A 23,412-nucleotide genomic window follows, 5' to 3' on the forward strand; every position below is an offset into this window, starting at 1 on the left:
TATGGGGTGCTCAAGAGACAACCACACATTGGTATTTCTCTCCCTCTTCTCTCCTTCACTTCCCCTCTCTCTAAAAATGAATAATTAAAATCTTTTTTAAAAAAACTATGAGATTATATGAGATGTAATGAGATAATGTATAACTGGTTATTATTATTAGTAGTAGCAGCAGCAGTACCAGTAGCAGAAACTGCCTTCCCCAGATGAAGTACAGCTAAGTGCTTGGACTCTGGAGTAAGCTGCTTCAGTTCAAATCCAGGCTCTACTAATTGTTATTCCTGAGAAAATTACATAACCATTCTGGGTCTTAGGGGTTTTTGTCTTTTTAATGAGGATGATAGTAGTACCTGCCTTTGAGAATTGTTTAGATTAAAAGGGGATAATAATAATAATATCTTTCTCATAAAATTGTGTTGATTAAATGAAATAGTGTATATGAAGTTCTTTTTAAAAAAAAATAAACACAGTACTTTTGTTGACAAGTTTGGGATACAGTGGATAACTTCACCAAACAACAGAAATAAGACAGTTCCAAGACACGGTTATGTAACACTGAAGTAGACAAGATAAAACTCTTCATCCTGATCTTCTCCCTCAGTACTCTCTTCTTCAACTTCCTCATATCCTTCTCAAGGACAGCCATGTCCTCATGGGCCTCAGAAAACTCTCCTTCCTCCATGCCTTCAACCATGTGCCAGTGAACCAAGTCACGCTTGGTGTACCTCAGGTGAAACTTGTGGTACTCATGTGGATGAGCCCAGGCCTCAGCATGCACATGGCTTGCTGTACTTTAGCCAGGTTTCCACCAGGTACCACACTGGGAGGGTGGTAATTAATGCCACCTTTGAAGCCTGTGGGGCACCAGTCCATAAACTGGATTGTATGCTTGGTCTTGATGGTAGCACTGGCAGCACTGACTTCTTTGGTCAACAACAGCAAGCCATGTATTTATTATGTTGAGGGTCACATTCCATCATCTGGTTGGCTGGGGCTCAAAACATGCATTGGTGATCTCTGCTATAGTAAGCTGTTCATGATAGACTTTCTCAGCAGGTGATGGGGGCATGTTGTGGGAGTAGGGTATCAGGTTGGTCTGGAATTTGGTCAGATTAATATTCAGGGCTCCATCAAACCTGAGGGAAGCAGTGATGAAGGACACAATCTGGCTAATAAGGCAGTTAAGGTTAGTATAGTTTAAGTGCTCAATATCCAGGTTTCTACAACAGATGTTGTAGATGGCCTCATTGTCAACCATGAAGGTACAATCAGAATTCTCCAGGCTGGTGTGGGTGGTGAGGATGGAGTCATAGGACTGTGGAGACCCGGAAAGCAGGGTAGATGGCGAATTCCAGCTTGAACTTCTTTCCATAATCAATAGAGGGCCATTCTATCAGTAGGAAGGTGAACCCAGAACCAGTTTTCCCATCAAAGCTGAGGAAAACAAAGAAGCCCTGAAGACCTATATGCACTGGTAGTCCAGTTTCTGAATTCCCTCCAAGATGAGGTCAGTGATCTTGCCAGTGGTGTAGTGTCCATGGGCATAGTTACTGGCAGCATCTTCCTTGCCTGTGGTGAGTGACCTGCTTAAGGTGGAAGAGCTGGCAGTAGGTTACCAGTGTGAACTGCCCTGGGAACATGCCTGCCAGTGCCTGTAAGGTGTTGAGTTATCTCCTCCCCCAGTGGTCCTCTTACTTGGCATCTGGCCGTCAGGCTGGACACCATGTTTCAGGTTTTGCTGATCTTGACACCAGCCTAGTCAACGTGGATGGAGATGCACTCGTACATAACTGAGACATATAGGGCTCTCTGGGTCTGGAGGAGGCCAGGGGATGGTGACAAGGACCTTCCATTGACAGACTGCCAAGGAGTCTGAGGGAGAATTCCGTAAACTTCTTAGGACAATGCAATGTTTTAATGAAAAACTTTTAGAGGAGATTGGTTAGTTAGCTGGCTAGGTGCTTTCTTACATAAAGAATTTGAGATAACTACAAAATATTTGAAGTGATAATGAGACTGCTTATTAAGTGTTTTCAGTGAATATTTTATAAAAATAAAAATAGTTTATGCTTATTATACAAAATTTGCAAGTCTAGAAAAGAGCACATTTCCCATAATTCTATCATCCAGTTCATAGTGTTACTTTAAAAAAAAAAAATCCTTACCCGAGGATATGTTTATTGATTTGGGGGGGGGGAAGGAGGAGAGAGAGAAACATTGATGTGAGATAGAAACATCGATCAGTTGCCTCTCATATGTACCCTGAACAGGAATCAAACCTGCAACCTAGATATGTGTGGCCAGGGATCAAACCTGGAACCTTTCGGTGTATGGGACGATGCTCCAACCAACTGAGCCTCCCAGCCAGAGCAATATTAACTTTGATGTTTTCCCTACCAGTCTACCTATAGTTACTCTTTGTAAAGTCCAAGTTGGGAGGGAACTCTTTTTTAGTTCTTTATAACTGATTATTTTCTGTAATGCAAACTGAATGAATGCTTTATAAATAGAGACTTATTAATACTTTGAAAGTATTAATTGTAAGAAAAACCAATAATGTGTTATACTTTACAACTAAAGGTCAACAATTAGGATCTGGAATTCAAGGACTACATGTATTCATTTTAAAATATTTTGTTGTTTTTGCCCTGGTTGGTGTGGCTCAGTGGATTGAGTGCTGGCCTGCAAACCAAAGGGTCACGGGTTCAATTCCCAGTCAGGGCACATGCCTGGGTTGCAGGCCAGGTCTCCAGTGGGGGAGTGCATGAGAGGCAACCACACACGTTTCTCTCCCTCTCTTTCTCCCTCCCTTCCCCTCTTTCCAAAAATAAAAAAAAATCTTTAAAAAGATAAAATATTTATTGTTTTAATTTTATTATTGGTGGTATAATTTACATAGAAATGCACAGATCTTAAATGTTGCAGTTTGATGCATTTGTCAGAACTCAGGACTATGTAAATTACCTGTACCCCTATCAAGATACAGGGAGCATTTCATTACCCTAGAAAGTTCTCGTATATTTCTCCCTTTTCCTGTCCCCTCCTACCCCCACCCCAGTAATCACTACTGATTTCCTTCACCATGGATGAGTTTTACCCATTATCAAACTTCATATAAATGGATTCATACAGTATGTACTTTTTGTGCAAGGTTGCTTTTGGTTACAGCATGTTTTTTATATTCATTCATGTTGTTGCCTGAATCAGAAGTTCCTTTTATTGCTAAATAATATTTCATTATGTGAATATACCATGATTTGTTTATCCAGTCTCCTATTCATGGACATTGTGGTGGTTTCCAGTTTGGAGCTATTAAGAATAAAGCTTCTGTGAACATTTTTGTACAAGTCTTTGTGTAGACATATAAATTTTCATTTCTCTTGAATAAATAACTTGGAATGGAAATGATTGGATAAGGAGAGGTCTGTTTCTGGGACTCGAGTCCAGGAATCAGCAAGCTATATAGCCCATGGGCCAGATCTTGCTTGTGGACTGTTTTTTATGGCCCATAACCTAAGAATGGTTTTTATAGTTTTAAAATGTTAGTTAAAAACAAACTAACAAATAAATAAAAGAATGAAGGATGGAAAACATAGGTTGCCTGCTAAGACTAATATATTTACTAACTAGCCTTTTATAGAAAAAACGTTTATCACTCCTCTTCTAATTTATTCCATTGACCTATCCATTTCTTTAGCTTTATATAGTAAACATTAAAATCAGGTTGCTTAGTTTCTCGTTTTCATTCCTGTTTACTTTATAGATTTTACATCATTGTTTAACTTGTTTGTTTCTAATATGGAGAAATAAGCTCATTCAGTTCTGTTAGTTATTTGGTAGATGCCTTAGAATTTTTTAGGTCATGTTGTCTTTGAAGAAGGACAGTTTTACTTCTTCCTTTCTAATCTTCATGCCTTCTATTTTTCTGGCTTTGCCTGAGATCTCCAGTACAATATTTAATAAAAGTGGTGAGAGCATATATTCCTTGTTTTATTCTTGATCTATGGAAGAAAGCATTCAGTTGTTTATTATTAAGTATGGTCTTGTAGGACTTGAAAGATATCCTTCATTGGGTTGTGGAAGTCTCCTTCCTAGTTTGCTGAATCTTCTGATCATAAATGATTGCTAAATTTTGTCAAATACTTTTTCTGCATCTATTGAGATGATCTTAGGGATTTTCTTTGTTCTTTAAAGTGTTGAAGTACCTCTTTCTGATTGTTGAACCAACCTTACATTCCTGGCTTAACCTCACTTGATCGTAATGGATTACCCTGTTTATGTACTACCGGATCTGATTTATTAAAATATTGTTTATGACATATTCATCTGTATTCATGAGGGATTTGGGTCTATATTTTCTTTTTTGGCAATGTCATTTAGTTTTGGTATCAAGAATATATTGGCCTCTTAAAATTATTTGGGAATTATTCCCTCTTCCTTCCTTTCCTGAAAGAATTCATCTAAGGTTAGTATTATTTATGCCTTAAATTTTTTTTTAATAATTTTTATTAATGTTTGAATACAGTTGTCTATTTTCCCCCACCCCACCCACCCTCACCTCCCACCCTCAATCTTACCCTCTTTTGGCTTTGTCCTTGGGTCCTTTATACATGTCCTTTGATGACCCTTTCCCTTCTTTCCCCCATTATTTCCCTCATGCCTTAAAGGTTTGATAAAATTCACCAGTGGAACTACCTGGGTCTGAAATTTTCCTTGTGGGGAGGTTTTGAATTATGATTCAATTTGTTTAATAGGTATAGGCAGTTTAAATATTTCATTTGTGTTAATTTTGGTAATTTGTGTAAAAACAAGGAACTCATTTATTTCTTAAATTTATCTGGCACAAAGATGTTTATAATACAATATTCCCCTAATTTCTTTTTAATGCTTGTAGAATCTGTAATAATATAGTGCTCCCTCTTTCAGTCCGATATTTATGATTTGTGTTTATCTTGATTTTCCCTGATCAGCCTAGGCAGGGCTTTATTAGCTTTATTGATTTTCAAACATCCATCTTTTGATTTGTCAATCTTTTCTTGTGTTCTATATCTTCAATTCCGTCTTTATTTTCTTCTATTTAATTTGAGTTTTCTTGGGGTAGGTGCTTAGCTCATTGGTTTTAGACTTTCCAAGTATTGACATTTGAACAATAAATTTCACACTAAATATTGCTCTATATGGCATTCTGTAAATTTTGATATTCTGGTTTATTATTTAGTTCAAAGTATTTTTACATATTATGGTTTCTTTGATTCATGTTTTTATGCAGAAGTATGTTGCTTAACTTTCAAATATTTGGGAATTTTGCAAACATTTTACTAAACATTTTAATTTCATTGTGGTCAGAGAACATGCTCTGTTTGATTTTTGTCCTTTGAAACTTATGGAAACTTATTTTGAGGCCCAGCACATGGTCTGTCTTGATGAATGTTCTACATGTGTTAAAAAAGAATGTGCATCCTATAGTTGTAGGGTGTAGCATTTATAAACTTCAGGGTCAGTTGGTTGATTGTATTCATGTCAGTTATGTCATTACCTTTTTTGTATCATCCGTTATTAAGAGAAAAGTATTGAAGTATCTGAGTGTAATTATAGATTTGTCAATTTTTCCTTTAGTCAGAATGAAATCTGACTACTTATTTCATGTGTTTTGAGGCTCTTTCACTGGGTGAATGTACCTTTTGGATTATTACTCTTCCCGATGAATAGAGCCTTTTTCCATTTTAAATGTACCTTTATTAATATTCTTTGCCTTGAAATCTACTTTGTCTCATTAACCTAGCCACTTTCACTTTCTTATGACTAATATTTACAAATAATATCTTTTTACCCTCTTGTCTGTTTCTTTAAAATGTGTCTCTTGTAAAGAACATATAGTTAGAACTTGTTTTTAATTCTGACAAGCTTAAGTCTTTTTAAAAATTTTATTTTTCAATTACACTTTACTTTCAGTATTATTTTGTATTAGTTTCAGGTGTGCTGCATAGTGGTTAGACAATCATGTCCTTTACAAAGTGGTCCCTCAGTACAGTCTTAGTCTTTTAATTTATATATTTACATTGAATATTGGTATAGGAGTAGTTGGATTCAGGTCACCCATCTTGCTACTTGTTTTCTGTTTGTCCCTCTGAGTTTTATTTCTTTCCTGCCCTTCTTTGGAAGGCTTATTCATGTCAGTTGTTTGTTTCATTTGTGGTCAGTCATTTGTTTAAATATATGATTCCCGGTTATGGATCACATTTTCCCACCTCTTGCATGTTCAGTAATTTTTGACTATGTAGTGAAGTGACCATGTTCACATGGTGGTCATGTTGAATATGAATTTTGCTTGTCTTATTTACAGAGTTTTGGGTTTTATTCTAGCAGACATTGACTCACAGATCAGTTTGATACTTTCAAGCCTTGTTTTTAAACTTTCTTAAGGCAGATCTTGAGGAACCTTGCCTCTTAGGCATGGTCTTTGTAGAGGTCTTGTTTAATTCCTGGATGTTTAGGAAAGTCATGAACCTATGATTGGTCAGAATTTCTACATCTCCAGCACTGTGCCTCCTCTGAAATCTAATCAGTGTGCAATTCCTTAGTAGTAGCTGACCACAGGTTCTCTTAAGCCTCTTGCACTCTATACTGGGCCTGTTCTCTGTCGCCTATGGATCTCTGCATTTTGTTACTTGTTGCCTGTGGTTTTTTGGTTGGGGAAACTTGTCTGATCTGAACAAACAATTTACAGTGGTATGGGGTCTGCTGCTGAGAGCCTGACCCTCAGGCTTCCTGTTGTGTGGCAGTGAACAGTCCACATGACAAAAGAAATTTAGAAACATCATTGTACCTAAGCTTTAAAGTTACCATGTAGGTGATTTTTAACTCAGCAAGTGAAGAGCTTAATGCTCAGAAATCAAGTATTTTATGTAGGGTCACAGTTGGGAGATGGCTGCCCAGTATTTACAACCCAGGGTCTGTCTGAAGCCTCTGCTCTTTCCATTCCTCCTGGGTGCTTTTCCATCAGTACAAACATCTCAGGAACCATTTTGAAATGCAGCCATTAACCTGTCTCTAAGACTTTAGCATAGATTCTGGTATTGCCTTTAAACTTTAGTAACTCACCTGGGAATCTTGTTAAGATGCAAATTTTGATTTGGGAGGTCTTGAGTGTGGGACAATGTGTGGGCTTTTCTAGCCAGTTCTGGGAGGAGCTGGTGTTGTGAATGTGCTCTCTAAACTCTGGGAGGAGAGATTTCTGTCTTTGATGGTGTGAGCTTATGTTAGGGGTTATGATTGTGCCAGTTGGTGATTGGTGTATGTCACACTTTAAAAGTTATGTTACTTCCTTTATTGTTTGGTGTATAAAGTTAGGAGGTGTTAAGGGCCCTGGCTGGTGTGGCTCAGTGAATCGAGTGCTGGCCTGCAAACCAAAGGGTCATGGGTTCAGTTCCCAGTCAGGTCACATGCCTGGGTTGCGGTCCAGGTCCCCAGTAGGGGACACGTGAGAGGCAACCACACATTGATGTTTCTCTCCCTCTTCCTCCCTCCCTTCCTGTCTCTAAGAATAAATAAATAAAATCTTTTTTAAAAAAGTTAGGAAGTATTAAACCTAACATTCTTCAGGTAAGTGGGTCCAAAGCATGACTTCAGGGAACGACTTCTGCAAAATGTTCCTGCTAGAAAGATTTACATTTACTGTAGATAGTAATTTGCTGTCCATCTGACACCAAGTTAAAACATTTAGGGTTTTTATGTTGATTCCCATGTAGTACTTTTAGCATTTTTCAGAATTATATGATGACTATAACATAAAATTTCAGTGTGATACTGTAATGAACAATGATAATAATTACTTTATTTAGTCTTCCTGAGTTATAATAAGAGAAGAGCAGGCAAGGAGTGGCATTTCTCAGGTGCCCATTGTACTGGGTACTGTAGGTCCTCTGGTACATGATCTCACTTCATCTCATGTTTAATAATCTTGTGGGATAGGTGCCATATCCGTTTTACATATAAAATAAAGTATTCTGAACCACTTTGGAAATTATTTGAGATGACATCTGTTAGAAAGTGGTAGTTTCTGACTTACAACCCATTTGCATCTGACTTCAGAGTCTATTTTTTCTACTGCAACATTTTGTCTATAATATAGCAGGATTCAAAATATGGTGGGGAAGTGTATTACCTAATTTTCTGTGTATGGATCAGGTTTTACCCCCATGTACAAAATTTATAGAAAAGATAACTTGGATAACTATAGAAAAGATTAGTGAAAAGATTCACTAATCCAATTTCCCAGGAGTATTTTTCAAAATATGAAAGGATCTACTGTTACACCTTTCTAGAAACACACCCATGTATAGAGTGAACCATACCTATGGTCTGACTGGGCTGTGGCTCTCAGTTTGAAATAGTAATTCAGCCAAGCTTTGCAAGGACCCATAAAGAAGTCCACTTTTCTGGCTAGTGAAAATGTGTTCCCCTACATGCAGGAGGCCACCAGCATAATTATAATTTCTTTAAATGTGGGTTTTTCTTTTTTTTAATCCTCACCCAAGGATTTTTCATTGCTTTTAGAGAGGGAGAAAAGAAGGGAGAGAGAAACATTGATGTGAACCCTGCAGCCTTTTGGTACACGGGACAATGCTCCAACCAGCTGAGCCATCCCACCAGGGCAATTTTTTTCCATTTCTAAGGTTGACTTTTTATTTTTTAGAACACTCTTATTAGATTTACAGAAAAATTGGAAGATATTACAGAAGGTTCTCACATCTTCCTGCCACCCCCACACCCCGTCTACACATAGTTATCTCTATTACTACATTTGTTACAATTAATAAAACAATATATTGATACATGATCATTAACTGAAATCTATACACACTTCCTTCACTTCCATCTAAGGTCCTCTTGGATTTAGAATTCCATCCAGGACACTACATTACATTTGATTGTCCTGTCTCCTTAGGCTCCTCTCGGTCATGACATTTTCTCAGACTTTCTTTGTTTTTAATGACCTTGCCAGTTTTGAGGAGTACTGCTCAGGTATCATTAGGATGCCCCTCTGTAGGGATCTGATATTTTTCTCGTGATAAGACTGGAGCTTTTGAAGTTATGGAAGGAAAGTTACAGTGTCATGTTTATCACATCATACCAAGGATGCATGCTGTCAGCATGACTTGTCACTTGGTTGGTGCTGCCCTTGATCACCTGGCCCAGGTATTGTCTCTCAGATGTCTCCACCATAATATTCCTCCTTTCCCCCCTTCCATCCTGCCCTCTTTGAAAGAAGTCACTGTACATAGTCTGCCCTTAGAGGATGGGGGTTGTGCTCTATCTACCTCCTGTAGTGGAGTCGCTTCGGAATTTGTTTGGAATACTTCTGCATAGGAGATTTGTCTCTTTTTCATAGTTTTCTTTTTTTAAATAGATGAAATCAAATTTAACAATTTAAAAATCTTAAGTATCTTATACATAACATTCATCTTGCTTTTTTAAAAATGTGGTATTATTAAAATAAATACATGTAAGCTTCATTTATAACTTATATTCATACAATTTTTAAATTTTTATATATTTTTCTATTACAGTTTTTTTTCTATCAGCAATGCATACTTCAGAAGGTACACATGAACTCTGAACTTTGCATCTTACAAGAGGTTCGAACGGTGTTACTGAATCTCAGAAACAGGAGTTTTATCTTAGTAATTTTTAAAATAAAGATTATTGACTCGCAGAAGTGACCCCCCTGACCCAAGCATCTTTGATTATCTTTGTTTTGCTTGGTAAAATTCATTCTGCAAATACTCCTTTTTTTGTTTGTATACTGAGGAAGTGAGCACCTATCATGTATGTTCTACTGAGGCAAATGTCCAGACTGATCTAAATAGTATTTGATGAGATAAGGAATTGAACGTTGTCGACCTCTTCTACTTAGGAGGTACAGTGGGTTGTATAGTTATCAGTGGATTGTAATTCGAAGCAGTAGTTCTGTATATATACATTCATGCATATTATTATATATTTAAGGATAAGAATGTGGCATATTGGTTTGTGGCTTTTGAAAAATAGTGCATGATCTAAAGTAACATTATTGCAGTAGTTGCTTTGTTATTTACCAAGTGGAAACTTCATGCCCTCAGTGAGCCTTAGTTTTCATTTTATGTTTTTCTGCCAGCTGTATGAAGAATGAACTGGAAAACAAGGTATTTTAAATGCTTTCTAGAACAAGGCCAGAGATAGATAATACTGGGAAATCCCAGTTTCTGGTTTGTTATTGTAGAAAATCTATTCACTTTAGAGAATCCTGTCTGATGGTAGAGGTTTTCTGTGCTCTATTTTTGAGAGATCTCAAAGCAACCTCAAGATTGCATAGTGCTTTGTGGTTTTCAAAGTGTTTTCCTATGTGCTATCCCATTTCGGTCAGAAACAGGAAGTCCGAGTAGCCCTGTGCACAGGCTTCAGGCTTGTATGATCTCAGTGCTGAGCGGCATACTGATGGGAGGCAGGGGAGGGAAGCACTGGGACATAGAGATAAAGGACAGACCAAGAGAATGTTTTCTGCCCTGCAAACCTTGACCATTTTGCTTGGAAATTTACTGTAGAATAGGAGGTGCTGGCCAGCTTGGCAGTTGTATTCCCATAGTTGTCAGGGTGTGGCTGCATCTGGATGTGCTACTGCTGCTGTGGGTTCATTGAAGGAAAGGTGTGTGAAGGTGGGAGTGGCCAGAAGACTGGAGGCTCTGACTCTCAGAGGGAGTCTGTCAGGATCTGATTGGAGAGATCATTGCAGCTTTCCTTCCTGTCTGTTGGTGTTGCGAATGATGCTGTTACAAGACAGTGCTTACTTTTTATGAGTGATCAGCAGCATTAATACCAGCGTAGTCTTGTTCTCTCCAGTCTTGATGTTCATTTTAATTAATACCTTAATGCTATCAATTAACTCCCAGCCAGATATCTGGCCATCAGGTCCTGTTATTGCAGATATTTGATTAGAGGTGGACTTTAAAACTGCAAGAATAACTTCTCTACACTTAGTGGATACCCAGGCCCTTTCTGAGGTGTCTTGTCATTCATGGAGAGGATGTAGAACAGCAGCCTCCACAGTGAATATTACTGTTAGTATTTAGCCTACCTCTAGGGCCCAGCTGAGGTTTGACCTCTTTAGCCATTTGTTGCTGTCTGGGCCAGGACCCATCGACCTTTTGGGGCTGCATTTAACAGTAGGTATCAGTGCTACCTGCTGACAGCGCCCATCTGCTTTCCTTGTAGCATGTGTCTCCTACCTTAGACTAGGGAGAATATGGCCCCTGTATACTGTGCACCTCCACCACCCCATAGTATTCCTGCATTACCAGTATGGATAGATGTTACCTTGTTCCTCCATTGCCTCCTCTGTTTCATCACTTCTCTAGTGGAGGAAATAGAGAAGGAGATGAAGGAGGCCATGAAGGAGGAACAGGAGAGCTGTCCCTGCAGAGGATTTAGAGTAAAGGTTTAGTTTGTTGAGTGACTTATTTTTAAAGCTCAGGTCTGTATTCCATTGCACTTTATAAGATTTTTCTTGTAGCTTTCCCTTTTTTTCTTGTTTCTTTCCCTTTTCTCTTTTTAAAAAATATTTATTTTTAAAGAGAAGGAAAGGGAGGGGGGAGAGAGAGAGAAACTTCGATGTAAAAGAGAAGCATCAATTGGTTGCCTATAGTACGCCCCCCAACTGGGACCAACCACCCAATCCAGACATGTGCTGCGATCTGGAATCAAACAGTTGACCTTTTGCTTTGCAGGACAACACCCAACTAACTGAGCCACACCAGTCAGGGCTCTCCTATTCTTTCATCATCTTTTCCTCTTTCTTCCTCTTTCTCCATGGCCACTGTAGGCTTGCCTTGGCTTTGCATTATTTGAAAGAAGTACTCAATCCTAAACAGGCTGGTTTTCTACCTAAAAAGATACTAAGACTTGGAAGAATTGGGAGAATTATCAATTTAAGTTTTATCACCATCATCTTGGATTATTTTGCCTTGGCTTAGTCGTAATATCTGTAACATACTCTGGGAACTGGTGTGGAGGACGCAAAGCTGTGGAAAGCCCGTGCCCTGTGTGTTTTGGAGTACCCTACAAAATCCTCGGTCTCCTGGACAGGCCCCTAGCTACCCCACAGGCTCCTCACAGGGAGTATTACTATGGTGAGGTCCTCTCTTTCTAGAGGCTGGCTCTGTTGACTTGAGCAAACTCTGAGTCCTCAATTGTTACTCACTGCAAATAGCTAGACCTTCTAAGACTATAGACCTCAGGTGATTCAAGCACTGATTGTTTAAAATCAGAAACTTCATTGGATTTTAGGATTAAAAGGAACATTCAGGATCACCTAGAGATAATCTAAATGCTTCATGTTTTATAGCTTAGGAGAACTAAGACTTAGACGACAAGAGATTTGTCTCAGCCACACATCTGATTAATGACAGAAACATTTTCCCCACAGACCTTGGCTTGATGCTTTTGCTTGTGAATTAATGCAGACTGCACCTTGGAGAGCTGGTGTATCTAACTATTGTGATCTTCGAAGTATGCCATCAGTGTTAGAGTGCTGGTTTTGTTGTTGGAAGTTTCCGTAGCAGTTGGCTGAATACAAATGAAGCCCAAGGCCTCAAGCCTCCACAGTGATCCCCAGTCCTGTAACCTTCCCTGTAGGAGTTTCCTACCCTGTTTTCTAAGTCACATTCTGGTCATATATTATCCAAGTGAAATACCATGAGAGTTGCTGAGTACTTTTACCCATCTCCCAGCTGTGATTTATCTTTCTAGGGGGAATGTTCAAACGTCGGGGCTATGTATTTCCCTGAACTCTCTGACATTGACATTGCTGTAAGAGTGGAGTCCAGTGAGAAGGGCTGTGCACATGCCCAGGGTCTTCAGCCCAGTTCTCTTATTGCAAGTGATACTGGATGACCAGGCAATGCCTTTGGCATTGTGATCTGTTGCGTATTTCTGCTTACTCTATATTTGCCAAGTTGAGGTACTGGAAGAATTCCAAGAGCAAGCGGGTGATAGCAGACAACTGAATACAGCCATGTGTCTTTCCATGAAAACTGCTTTTCTTGGCTTTCTCCCAACAATGGTAGGTTGCCAAGAGAAAATGTTTTTGGCTTTATGAATGATATGGCCATACTCTGGGTTAGTTCCGGCTCTTTATTGTTATTGGAAAGAATGAATACTTCTGGCTCTTTAATTATTTGGCAAATTTTGTTCTTGGTATACTAAATTGTGTTGTTTTTATAACCTTATATTAATTTTGTTGCTTTACATATATACCAAAGTATGAAGAAAGATGCTCAAAACTTCAGGTTAATAAACTTGTCGAGTTAGGTTGAAGCTACATCTCAATTGGAGCATTTGTTGCTGTGTTGTGGCCCACTTAAAGTGGGAGTTGCATCAATTTCTGTTTCATAGGGATGTTCTTTCTTGTTTGATTCCTCTATGTTTTGATTTAAATTTCAACCCATGAAGATTAGGCTAGGGTATTTTGATTATATATTGTTACTACTTTTGCTATATTTTAAGTTTGAAATGAACATTCTAAGTGTTTTTAAAGCTGTAAAACAATCTAGAATGAATACTTGGAAATGATTGTGATCTAGTAAGACACTTTGAAAATAATTGTCTATTAAAAGTGTTTCTGCAACTAGTAAATGATTGTTTTGTTACAAATTCATTTCATGTTCCTCTGAATTTGTCTCAGTCAAATGTTAGTAATTCAGATGACCTCTTCCTCTGATCCTACCTGTTTGAATCACTCCCCTCTATCACACGGCCTCTGGAAAATGTTCATTTAGTTTATCGTTACCTGAAGCATACTTCTGGAAGAAATTCTATCTAGTAGTGTAAAGTGATTCTTCCCAAAACCAAATAATAATATCCTTGCCAACCCCTATAGCACTTACTATTTGTCTGTCAGTTACTCTTCTTGGTGCTTTACATAGGTGAAGTTCTATAATCCTCAAACAATCCTCAGAGGAGGTGCTATTATCTCCAATTTACAGGTGATGAAACCAAGATACAGAGAAGTTTAAGTAAATTGTCCAAAATCACGCATCTAGCAAGTGGCAGAGCCACTATCAGACCAGGCTAATATTCCTAGGGTCCACCCACTTAACCACAGCACTTACTGCCTCTCTGAATGAAATCTTACTGTGTCCGTGCTCCAGTAAAACTTTTGTTTGGTTTTTCAAAAACAGGCATTAATGTCTTGTCTTTGTAGACTGAGCCTTGTCTCTGTTGAGCGGTATCAAGTACCATGTGTGTGCAGGTCTGGGTGTGTTTGGAGGAATCACAATTCTGCTTTACAAGGAGGTGAAAAGCTTCATGGCAGGGGCCAGGGACTCTGGACTGGGTGGTGGGGTTGTTCTTAAGCTTTGTGGACCACCTTTTCCTTGTCCATGAAGTGATAGGTTTTAACCTTCTGAGGGTTAAACCCTCTGAGGGTACTCTCTGAGGCCCTTCCATCTGAAAATTTTGTCCTTTCCAATTGTCCCTACTAAGCACATTGCTGAAGGTCATTTTTTGTTTGCTTCCTGTATATTTTATGACCTGCATCAGTAGCATCCCCCACAACTATCTCCCTCCCTCCCTCCCTCCCTCCCTCCCTCCCTCCCTCCCTCCCTCCCTCTCTCTCTCAGTACTTCCTGTAATTGCTCTGTGGTGTGGTTTTAAGTATGTATCAAGGTGAGGAAAACTAAAGAATTCAGCTTAAAAAAAAAAAAGTGTGTTTAGTGGTCTCATCCAAACCACATCAAACTCAGCATTTGTTTCCTCTTCAAGCATTTCTGAAGGCCTGGCCAAATCTATGTAAAACCATGAAGTGGAAGCATCTTTCTGGCTGTCCTCCTCCAGTCCTATCATATGCCCTTTGTCCTCCCATTCCAGATATTCTCGTCTGGTCTCACAGTATATCCCCGTTAGCTTTTAGCTCATAAATAGTTATGATCTGATCCTTCTTGTGAATGTGCATTTCAAGAGACATTTGGAGATAATACTGGGGAGAGTTCATTTGTGAGGGTAGTTGTTTATGTGAGTGGTGGATGTCTTTGGATGAAAGAGTATCTACCATATATGGCAGGGTTATGTGAGATCTGTGGGGAGGTCTTACCCTTCCCTAAGAGTTGTGAGATGCGGGCAGGGTAGGGGTTCCTTATCCAGGGGCAGGTGTTCTTAATCATTAGGGGATCTTAGGACCCCCTTTGAAGTGTAATAATGGACCTTTTCTCTCAAAAATGCACACTACAAAATTTGGACAGGCATAACCACCTTCCTTCCTTTCCACGCACTTCTGCACACAGACACACCAGTTTGCCATGGACTTTCCAGATAGTCCTTGGCACATAGCTCATCCCAGGACTGTTTGGGCTGCTGATAATGGGAGAGGATCCACAACCTGTGGTGGCCCTAACTGCAAAGAAAGCCTTTTTCTGTTCCCTCATCCTACAAAGAAGCAAGAAATGGATGCTTGACTTGCCACGATTATAGAAACCTGTTTTGGGGAGAAACTCCCATTTTGATGATCTGTTAATACCCCAAAAAGTTTGCTCTAAACTTTTCAATATCAGTGTTATTTCTTCTTAAACCATAGTTAGTTTTTTGGTTTTCAGTTTACTACTTTATTTTTTGTTGCATTTTATTTAAACAGTCACTCATTTTATAAAAAGTAATTTAGTAACAGGTATATTGTAAATGATTCAAGCAACTTTCCATTCGTGTTGTGAGCTGACAAGTTAGTTTTTTCTAAGACTTTTTAAAAAAATTATCAAGCTTACTACCTTATTTGATGAGGTAAGTTAGGTAAATAATAGAGATATCTCTGGGTTAATGAAAAGAATCTTCCTGTTCTTTGGGAGCCCAGAGCTGGTTTTCTTATTAGTGTATTGATAGCTGTCATATCATGACACAAGTAAAAAATGAAAATATTTTCCCCACACACTAGGACAGCAGAAGAAGTTGTTTGCAGTCAGAGATGACCACTGAGACTGATGAATCAGTATATAAGCACACCAATTGTGAACTCTTTGGGTTGGTTTTGGCTGGGACTTTGTACCAAAGCCAAGGGTTTGTTGCCCCAGTGGATGTAGCATAGAAGACCAGTTTTACAGCCAGATGGGGCTCCCATATATGCAGTGATGGGACACAGAGCTACTATCAGCTTGTAAAATCAACTCCAGGGCATATTGTTTTCAAGTTTTTAGCATGGACAGTCCACTTGCATGCCTGTTCACTCCATATTTGTTCACTCTAACTAGTAGGTGATATCATTATGGCAGATATTGAGAAGATAGAAAGGAGACTGTTACGCCTTCCCCTCCTAGTCCCATCTCCAACCGATGGTGACCTTCATTTGTGCCTGGCTTAGGTATCGGCCCACAGTTCTTTGATTGTTTCTGTCCTCAGTGCCTGCGTAGAGGTTCCCAAGGATTGCCTGATATGTGGTCTCTTCGAGTATTCATTTATTTGGTTCCTTCTACAAATACTAAAGCACCCACTCTGTGCTGGGGCCTATGGACACAGAGACATATGTTCCAGGAAGGCAACTTTTAGCCTGGTTTTGTATCCAAGACAGATTGAGGATGGATTGTCATAAGTATTATTATGATAGATAATGCTATACAGTCATGTAGTTTTTTGTACTTTCCATGGTATATCTGTAGTACATGTCTTCACCAGAGTAGAAGGAGCAGCATTGTCTATCCATCTTCTGTGGGTAGTTGTCGCTTACCTACTTGCAGACAGCTCAGGACTTCAGCAGTTTTTGATTGAGCCAAGTGTCACTAGAATTTGCTTTAGTTGCTATCTTTGTTTTGGTAATAAAGGCTAATGTAGGCCTTGTTTAATTTTTTTGCCAACTAATAGAGGTTTTCTCACTAGATCTCATGCTTTTGAGTCATGCTAAGTCTAATACTTAATCCCTGTCCTTGAGTTGTGAGGGCAGGTAGGACTCCAGATTTGACATTAGTATTTTTTTTTTCCTTCTTACTCAGTTTGTTCTTTCCTTGTAAACAGGGATCATAATACAGTGTCTTTATTCTCTTGTCGAAGTGATAGGCACAGACAGCAGACAAATGTATTTGGTTTACAAGAATCCTTTTTTTTTTCCTCATGGGAAAACATGGTAGACCTATAAGGCATTCCTTAATTCAGATTTCATTATAGGAGAGCCTACATTTTTAGGTACTTAATGTAATTAGCTTTTCCTGTTTTCTGAAATTGAACTTAAATTAATGCTTAAAGGGGCTATGGAAAAAACAAAGTAAAAGGAAATTGTAACATGTATGGGTTATTGCAGAATGAGGCAGAAGGTAAATATAGGCTTTAATTTGTTCATATTTTATATAAATTTTATCAACAGTTGCTTATTTCTGCTTTTCTGCTGTTTGGGTTTTATTGAAAAGATTACATGGTGGTTCTTACGTAGCTTTAAACCAAATTCTGATAAACTTCAGTTGAAAATAAAGCCAAGTTTACTAAATTGTTATCAAATAACTGTCCAGAAATTAGAAGAAATATGTAGATTTCTCTGTCTTGAATTCACTATTTTGTTATGAGTATTGATGCTAAAAATATGTGTGTTAGTCTAGATTTGAGAATGTTTGATCTGATCAAAGGACAATGGATGAACAACAGAAATTAAGAAATCTAGAAGTCTCTAGAAGCTAACGGCTTTTACCCAAACTGCAGGCTAGAACTAGAGAACATCTTTCTGGTTCTGCCAGGCTGTAAGGAGACAGTTTGGAACCTGGGGTGGAGGGACTACTTAGGAACTAGGCAGCAGTGGACTGTTGGAGGACCGACCTTTGGTCTCTGCCCTATTAATTCTGAGTCATTACAGAGAGGCTGGGATTGGCCCTGGACTGAGAGACCCGAGGCCTGACCTTAGAGTGTGGCCTTCTGCAGGTAGCCTGGACTTGCTTTGGTTCATCTCTGGAATGTGTTTGTTGTTCTAGGCTGAGGAAAGGAGATTTTTCATATTTTTTAAATGTATAGTTAGTCCCCTGTGAGCTAGACCTTCCTTACCTTCCTTACCTACCTGTCATCTGTTAGGTCATCAGATCTTTGACTTTGATTGTACCTTGCTTCTTGCCCCATGAGGACTGAGACCATGTTGAGATAGTTTTCTTCACTATTGGATGGCCAAAAAGAAAAAGTGAAGAAAATTTCTGATGAAGCCTGTCAGTGTTCCAAAACAATCTGGAGCACCTTAGTTCAGACAGTTAGAAAGTGCTTTGCCCCAGAAGCTCACCAGGCAAGTAGTACCCAAGGGACCAGACAGACCGCACATTCACCCCATTTTTATCCTGGCAAGGTGATTATATGAATGTTGTCAAAAATATTTACAATGTTTTTGAAACATGTGGGGTGAACTTTGGGATCCACAGGATCCTTTTGGGAGTTCTTCGGTCTCTGAGTATTTATTTCCCTCTCTGCCCCAAAGGGGCAACTACCTTGGAGGGTTGGTGTGACTGAAAGGACAAGTTATCTCCTCTTCACTCTCCAGCCATCATCCACTTTGGTTCATTGATGTTAGAGACTTCCAAAGTGACCTGGATTTTCTTTGTCAAATTGGTGATGATGTAACAGGAGTGAGCTCCATGACAAGAAGTAGGAAATTGCCTCTGCACAGAACCAGGCTTGGTGAACACAGGTATCACCTGCTTTTTGTTCATGTTATGCCACTTTGCTTTTATGACAGACCTACGATAGTACTTGTTTTCACTAACTGAAAGAAATTTGAAGAGGACTCATGGTTGTTTTTTTTTGTTGTTGTTGTTGTTTTAATGGTGAAAATAGCATTCAGCAGCAAGCCAGCACACACACCAAGCAGCGAGGGTAACCCAGCTAAGCTCCTTCCCCAGGAACCACACTCAGCATCTCAGCATCAGGCCACTGTAATCTTGAACTGTGTCTGTGAGCTCTGGGCTTTCTCTCTATTCATGTTGTTCATCTACTAACAAAATGTGTCCTAAGAAAAGGTATCAGAAAAGCCTAGGAAGCTCCTGAGGAGGTTCAGTTTAGTGTAAAACTGGATATAATTAAGCATTTTGATTGTGGTGAAAATAAACACTTTTCGTGTGTACTGATCTTGCCTGTGTCCACCATTTGTACTATTTACATGCATGCAGAGAGCCAGAATCTTGAAAGCTGCCTACATTACTGTTGGTTCTGCTGGTAGCAACGGATGCTCTCTTTTAGTTGATATCCATTAATGGAGAAAATGGAAAGCCTGTTGCTTGAGTGGATTGGTGAATGTGCAAAGTGTGGTGTGTATTTATATCATTCTTAACTTTTACTATATGTTAGTGTTATTTTAGGTTTTATGTCTTATTTGGTATGTTATTTTGGGTGTCTGGGAACACTAAACAATTTTTCTATATAAATTAATGATAATTTCTTTGCTTTACACCATTTTTGGTTTATGAAAGATTTCATAGGAACTCTACTTTCAGAAAACAGGGGAAACCTGTACTGGCTAACGGCAAGGATGAACTCAAGGAGGGGGGAATAGATGCATGTGTCTTATGAATATGTGGTCCTAGTAAGGGTATTTTTAAATGAAATTTAAGAAATGGAAATTATAACTACATTTTCCCCCGGATACTTGTGAGCCTCTAAGAAAGGTGTTTCAGCAGATTGATTTTATGCAATAAAACAAATTTTGAGAGAAGTATTGCTACATGGAGTTTATTTAGTGGGCATAATACTTTCTGAACATAGAAAGTCTTGCTTCAGATCTGAGTTTCAGTTAACAACTAAAAGAACCTAGTTGAGACTTAGAAATGCCCTTTATATTAATAGTTTACTGAGCTACCATCTTGCCTTAGGTCATCAGAACTCAGAGTTGAGCCTAATTAGTGGTCTTTTTAAAAAATTTATTTTTGTTTTATTCAAGTTGAATTTGCATTTCAGTGGAATTTAATTTGTTTCTGTTTACTCAAGTAAAACAAATAGGGCAAAAGTGGCAGCTAGAATATGTTCACTTTCAGAAAGGTGAGAAATGGCCTGGGCTGATGTGGCTCTCAGTTGGTTGGAATGTCATCCCATAAGCCAAAAAGTTGGGGGTTTCATTCCCAGTCAGGGCATTTATGGGAAGGCAGCCAATCTATGTTTCTCTCTCACATCTCTCTCTTTCCCCCCCTCCCTGCTTCTCTCTCTAAAAGCAACAGGAAAAATGTCTTTGGGTGAGGATTTTTTTTTTTAAAGATGAGAAATGACAGCTGTAAGGGCTACGTGTGGAAATCCACCTGTGTGTATGAAAATGCACAGACCAAGATCATTATCCTAGTTTGGTTTTACTTGTGTTTTTCATATGAACATTTCAGCAGAAAAGGGTCAATTATGTGGAGCATTGCTTTGTTTGCAACCTAGAATTTTAGAGCTGAAAGAAATAATGCAATTCATCTTGTTCAAGACATTTGTCTTAGCATGTAGAAGGGGAATCTTAAGTTACCTAGCATGAATGGGCTAGAGTGGCAGTCACCATGTGAGGCTAGTGGAAAGAACTGAGCCAGGATGTCTTGAATGGGAACACCTTCTTCTAGGAGGTCTTCTCTGGGTGGACCCTTTCCTCCCAGGGCTTTCTCTCTATGTTGTTCATCCATTAACAAAATGTGTCCTAAGGTACCAGTTTTCAAACATCAAGTGTAGGGAAGAAAGTGGAGTGAGCAGTATACAGCAGGTGGGATGTTACAACTTTATGAAATAGCAAAGGAAGCAGTGAGAAAAGCCAGCTTTTTAATGATTGGTTTCTTTTCCTCCAGAGGAGGCAGGTGAGCATCAGGATATCAATTTGGGGTTTCCCAAATTCTCTCCTGTGGGGGTTGGAGCTGTGGTGTCCATAGGGAATCCAGCCTGGCTCAGTTGACTAGAAGGGAATCCTGACTCATGTATTGGTTGCAGGCCCTTGCAGAGGCATAGGTGGGGATTCCTTCGTCTTGCTCTTGCGTTAACTACTATATGTTTTATTTCACTAATTTAAAAAATTATTATGGAAAACTTCAAACTCATTTAATATTAGAGGGGATAGTATAACAAGCCCTCGCAGGTGTCACCTGTCACCTGTTTGGGAGTTACCAACATATGGCCAGTCCTTTGTCATCCAGGCTTTTTTCACGTAAGTACCTCTTGCCTCACTAGGTTATTTTAAAGCAAATTCCAGACATTGTACCATTTTTTGTCAGTGTTTCTACTATGCGTTTTGAACTAATGGAAAGTTAGTTTCAGTCCTATGAGGAAACCTGAAAGAAACCGTTTTCTTAGAGAGTAATTAAGATTAACTTGAAGGAGCTCCCCCTTTGTCAGTGATTCTGGAGGGTTTTGTTGAGGAGTATGGCCGAGGGTAAGGATGGGAATCGCTGGCTCTTGGGTGGCGTTTAAGAGGAGGAGACAATCGTAGCTGAGAACGCTTTATTAGTCTTCTGCTGCCTTAGTATGTAGCTGTTTGAGCAAGTTGCTCTGTTCATAATTCTGACTGAACACTGAGAATGAACCTTTAGTTTATAATGGATATGAAGGTTTCATAGGAAATAACACTTTGCTTCCCTGGGTCAAAGTGAGCATTTCTGAGGCCCTTTTATATGTTGTTCGAACAACTGATGTTCCCTCTTTTTGTTTCAGATGGGAATGACTGGTAACACAAGTCCATTTGGACAACCCTTTAGTCAAACTGGAGGACAGCCAATGGGAGCCCCTGGAGTGAACCCCCAGTTATCCAGCAAACAGAATGTGGTCACTAGTTTGCCTCCCTTCCCTGCAGACATCAAGAATGCTTCAGTTACCAATGTGCCAAACATGGTAAGTTGCCCTTGACTTGACTTTCAGGTTCTTTACTGTGTGGATTTTATTGCGCTGATAGTAAAGATCTGGGACTAAAAGTGTGTTGTAGGTGATAGGAAAATAACCTATATTTCATATGAGTAGCTCTCTCCGAGTGAGTTTACATTTTCTAACATGAGCTGGCAATCAGAGGGCTAGGTAGAGATGATTCATCCAGTCCTCTCAGGCTTCCCTTTGTGCAGGGATAGACTTCATGGCTGTGAATCACTGTACTTTTCTCTTCAGAGTCACCTTCTTGATTTAGTAGTTGAGCCAAGAGAATCTGAGAGGCAGGTTTTTCACACACTTTCTGTCTGTTAGTGGTTGAGGTTACTGGTAGAAGCCCATCGATTTGTGTTATAGTCAAACAAAGGACATTCATCTTCTGAGGACTCGGTCATGTCTGGGAGATGTGGGTGTTGTGTCTAACTTGATAGATGGTTTCATGTGTCTTCATTCTCCCTAGGATTTCTCACCTGTAAAATAAGGATTATCCTTGTAACCTGTTAGCCTAACTAACCAGGATATTATGGGAAAAATAGCTCCTTTTGCACCACAGAATAGAATATACTTTAATTCCAAACAATAAAGGGGGTGGGGTTTTCGTTTTGTTTTGTTTTGTTTTTTTGTCAGACCTCACTGTACACTTGTAGCTGCTGAATATCTGATGTGCTTTTGGTGGCCAGCTGAGGCCAGAAACAGCCAACCAACTTTGTTCTTTCCAGGTTTGTTTCTGGGAACCTGCCAGGATTGTCTAGTTCCAGCCACACACATCCAGAACCTAAGCAAAGCCCACTGCTCCCCTAGGTCACCCCTCCTAGCTCTGGGGGCAGCAGTCCAAGTCCAGCACCCACATTCTCTCTAATCTCACCTGCCTTTCCATTTCCATTTCTTAGTGGGGGGACAGTAACATGGACTCCATTGCTGGCAGTCATCACCTGAGTTTGCTCAGTGACACGGAACACATTTTGGCTTCAGAGTAAGATCATTTGCTTCTTCACAGTTATCTTGTATTTCATAGTCTGGGAAAGTCTGACCTAATATTTTTCTTCTTTCTCTTTTCTAATCTTATCCAGCCCCAGTTTCTTATCCTTTCTCCTTTACTCAAAACTTGGTGGCGGAATCCCTTTACTCCATAGTCCCCTGCCTTCCTATGCTGATCCAGGGGACTGAATTTCTGAAAGTGGTACATTTGTTAGGGTCAAGTTCAAACTTGACTGTGAAGAGGCTTCTGGTTTCCTTCACCTCTGCCAGAGCTGGTGGGGACAGTGGGGAGAGCCCTTTGGTCTAGAGCAGGGCTTCTTTCTTCCTTAGCACTATTAACATTTGGCACTGGATCATTCTCTGTGGTGGCAGCTGTCCTGCATATTGTGGGACATATAGCAACATTCCTGGCCTCCACCCACTGTACATGCTCATAGCACTCTCCCCCTCCACCTTTCTTCCTCCGCACAATGCCCCAAGTGAAACCCTTGCTCTGGGGAATGGTTAGGTGAGGCGGTAACAACAGAATTTCATTCTGTCTGTCTTTGTGACATCTAACAGAAATAAAACCAATTCTTTTCTTCTTTGTCTCTCTGTCTC

General features: G+C 39.4%; 1 protein-coding gene across 3 annotated transcripts in view; it reads left to right on the forward strand.

Annotated features, from left to right (window-relative positions):
* Nucleotides 1-23,412, forward strand: part of LOC123807079 (CREB binding protein) — a 134,200-nt gene that overhangs the window by 31,670 nt on the left and 79,118 nt on the right. For 2 of the 3 annotated variants that reach the window (XM_045820564.1, XM_045820562.1), the window contains exon 3: nt 21,631-21,807. The exons of the other annotated variant lie outside the window; for it this stretch is intronic. In XM_045820564.1, the coding sequence (XP_045676520.1) occupies nt 21,631-21,807 (177 nt within the window). The remainder of the gene's footprint in view (nt 1-21,630; nt 21,808-23,412) is intronic. 3 annotated transcript variants of the gene reach the window in all.

This window comes from Phyllostomus hastatus, unplaced genomic scaffold (assembly GCF_019186645.2).
Source record: "Phyllostomus hastatus isolate PE091 unplaced genomic scaffold, TTU_PhHast_1.1 phas_scaffold_442, whole genome shotgun sequence".
Lineage (NCBI taxonomy): Eukaryota > Metazoa > Chordata > Mammalia > Chiroptera > Phyllostomidae > Phyllostomus > Phyllostomus hastatus.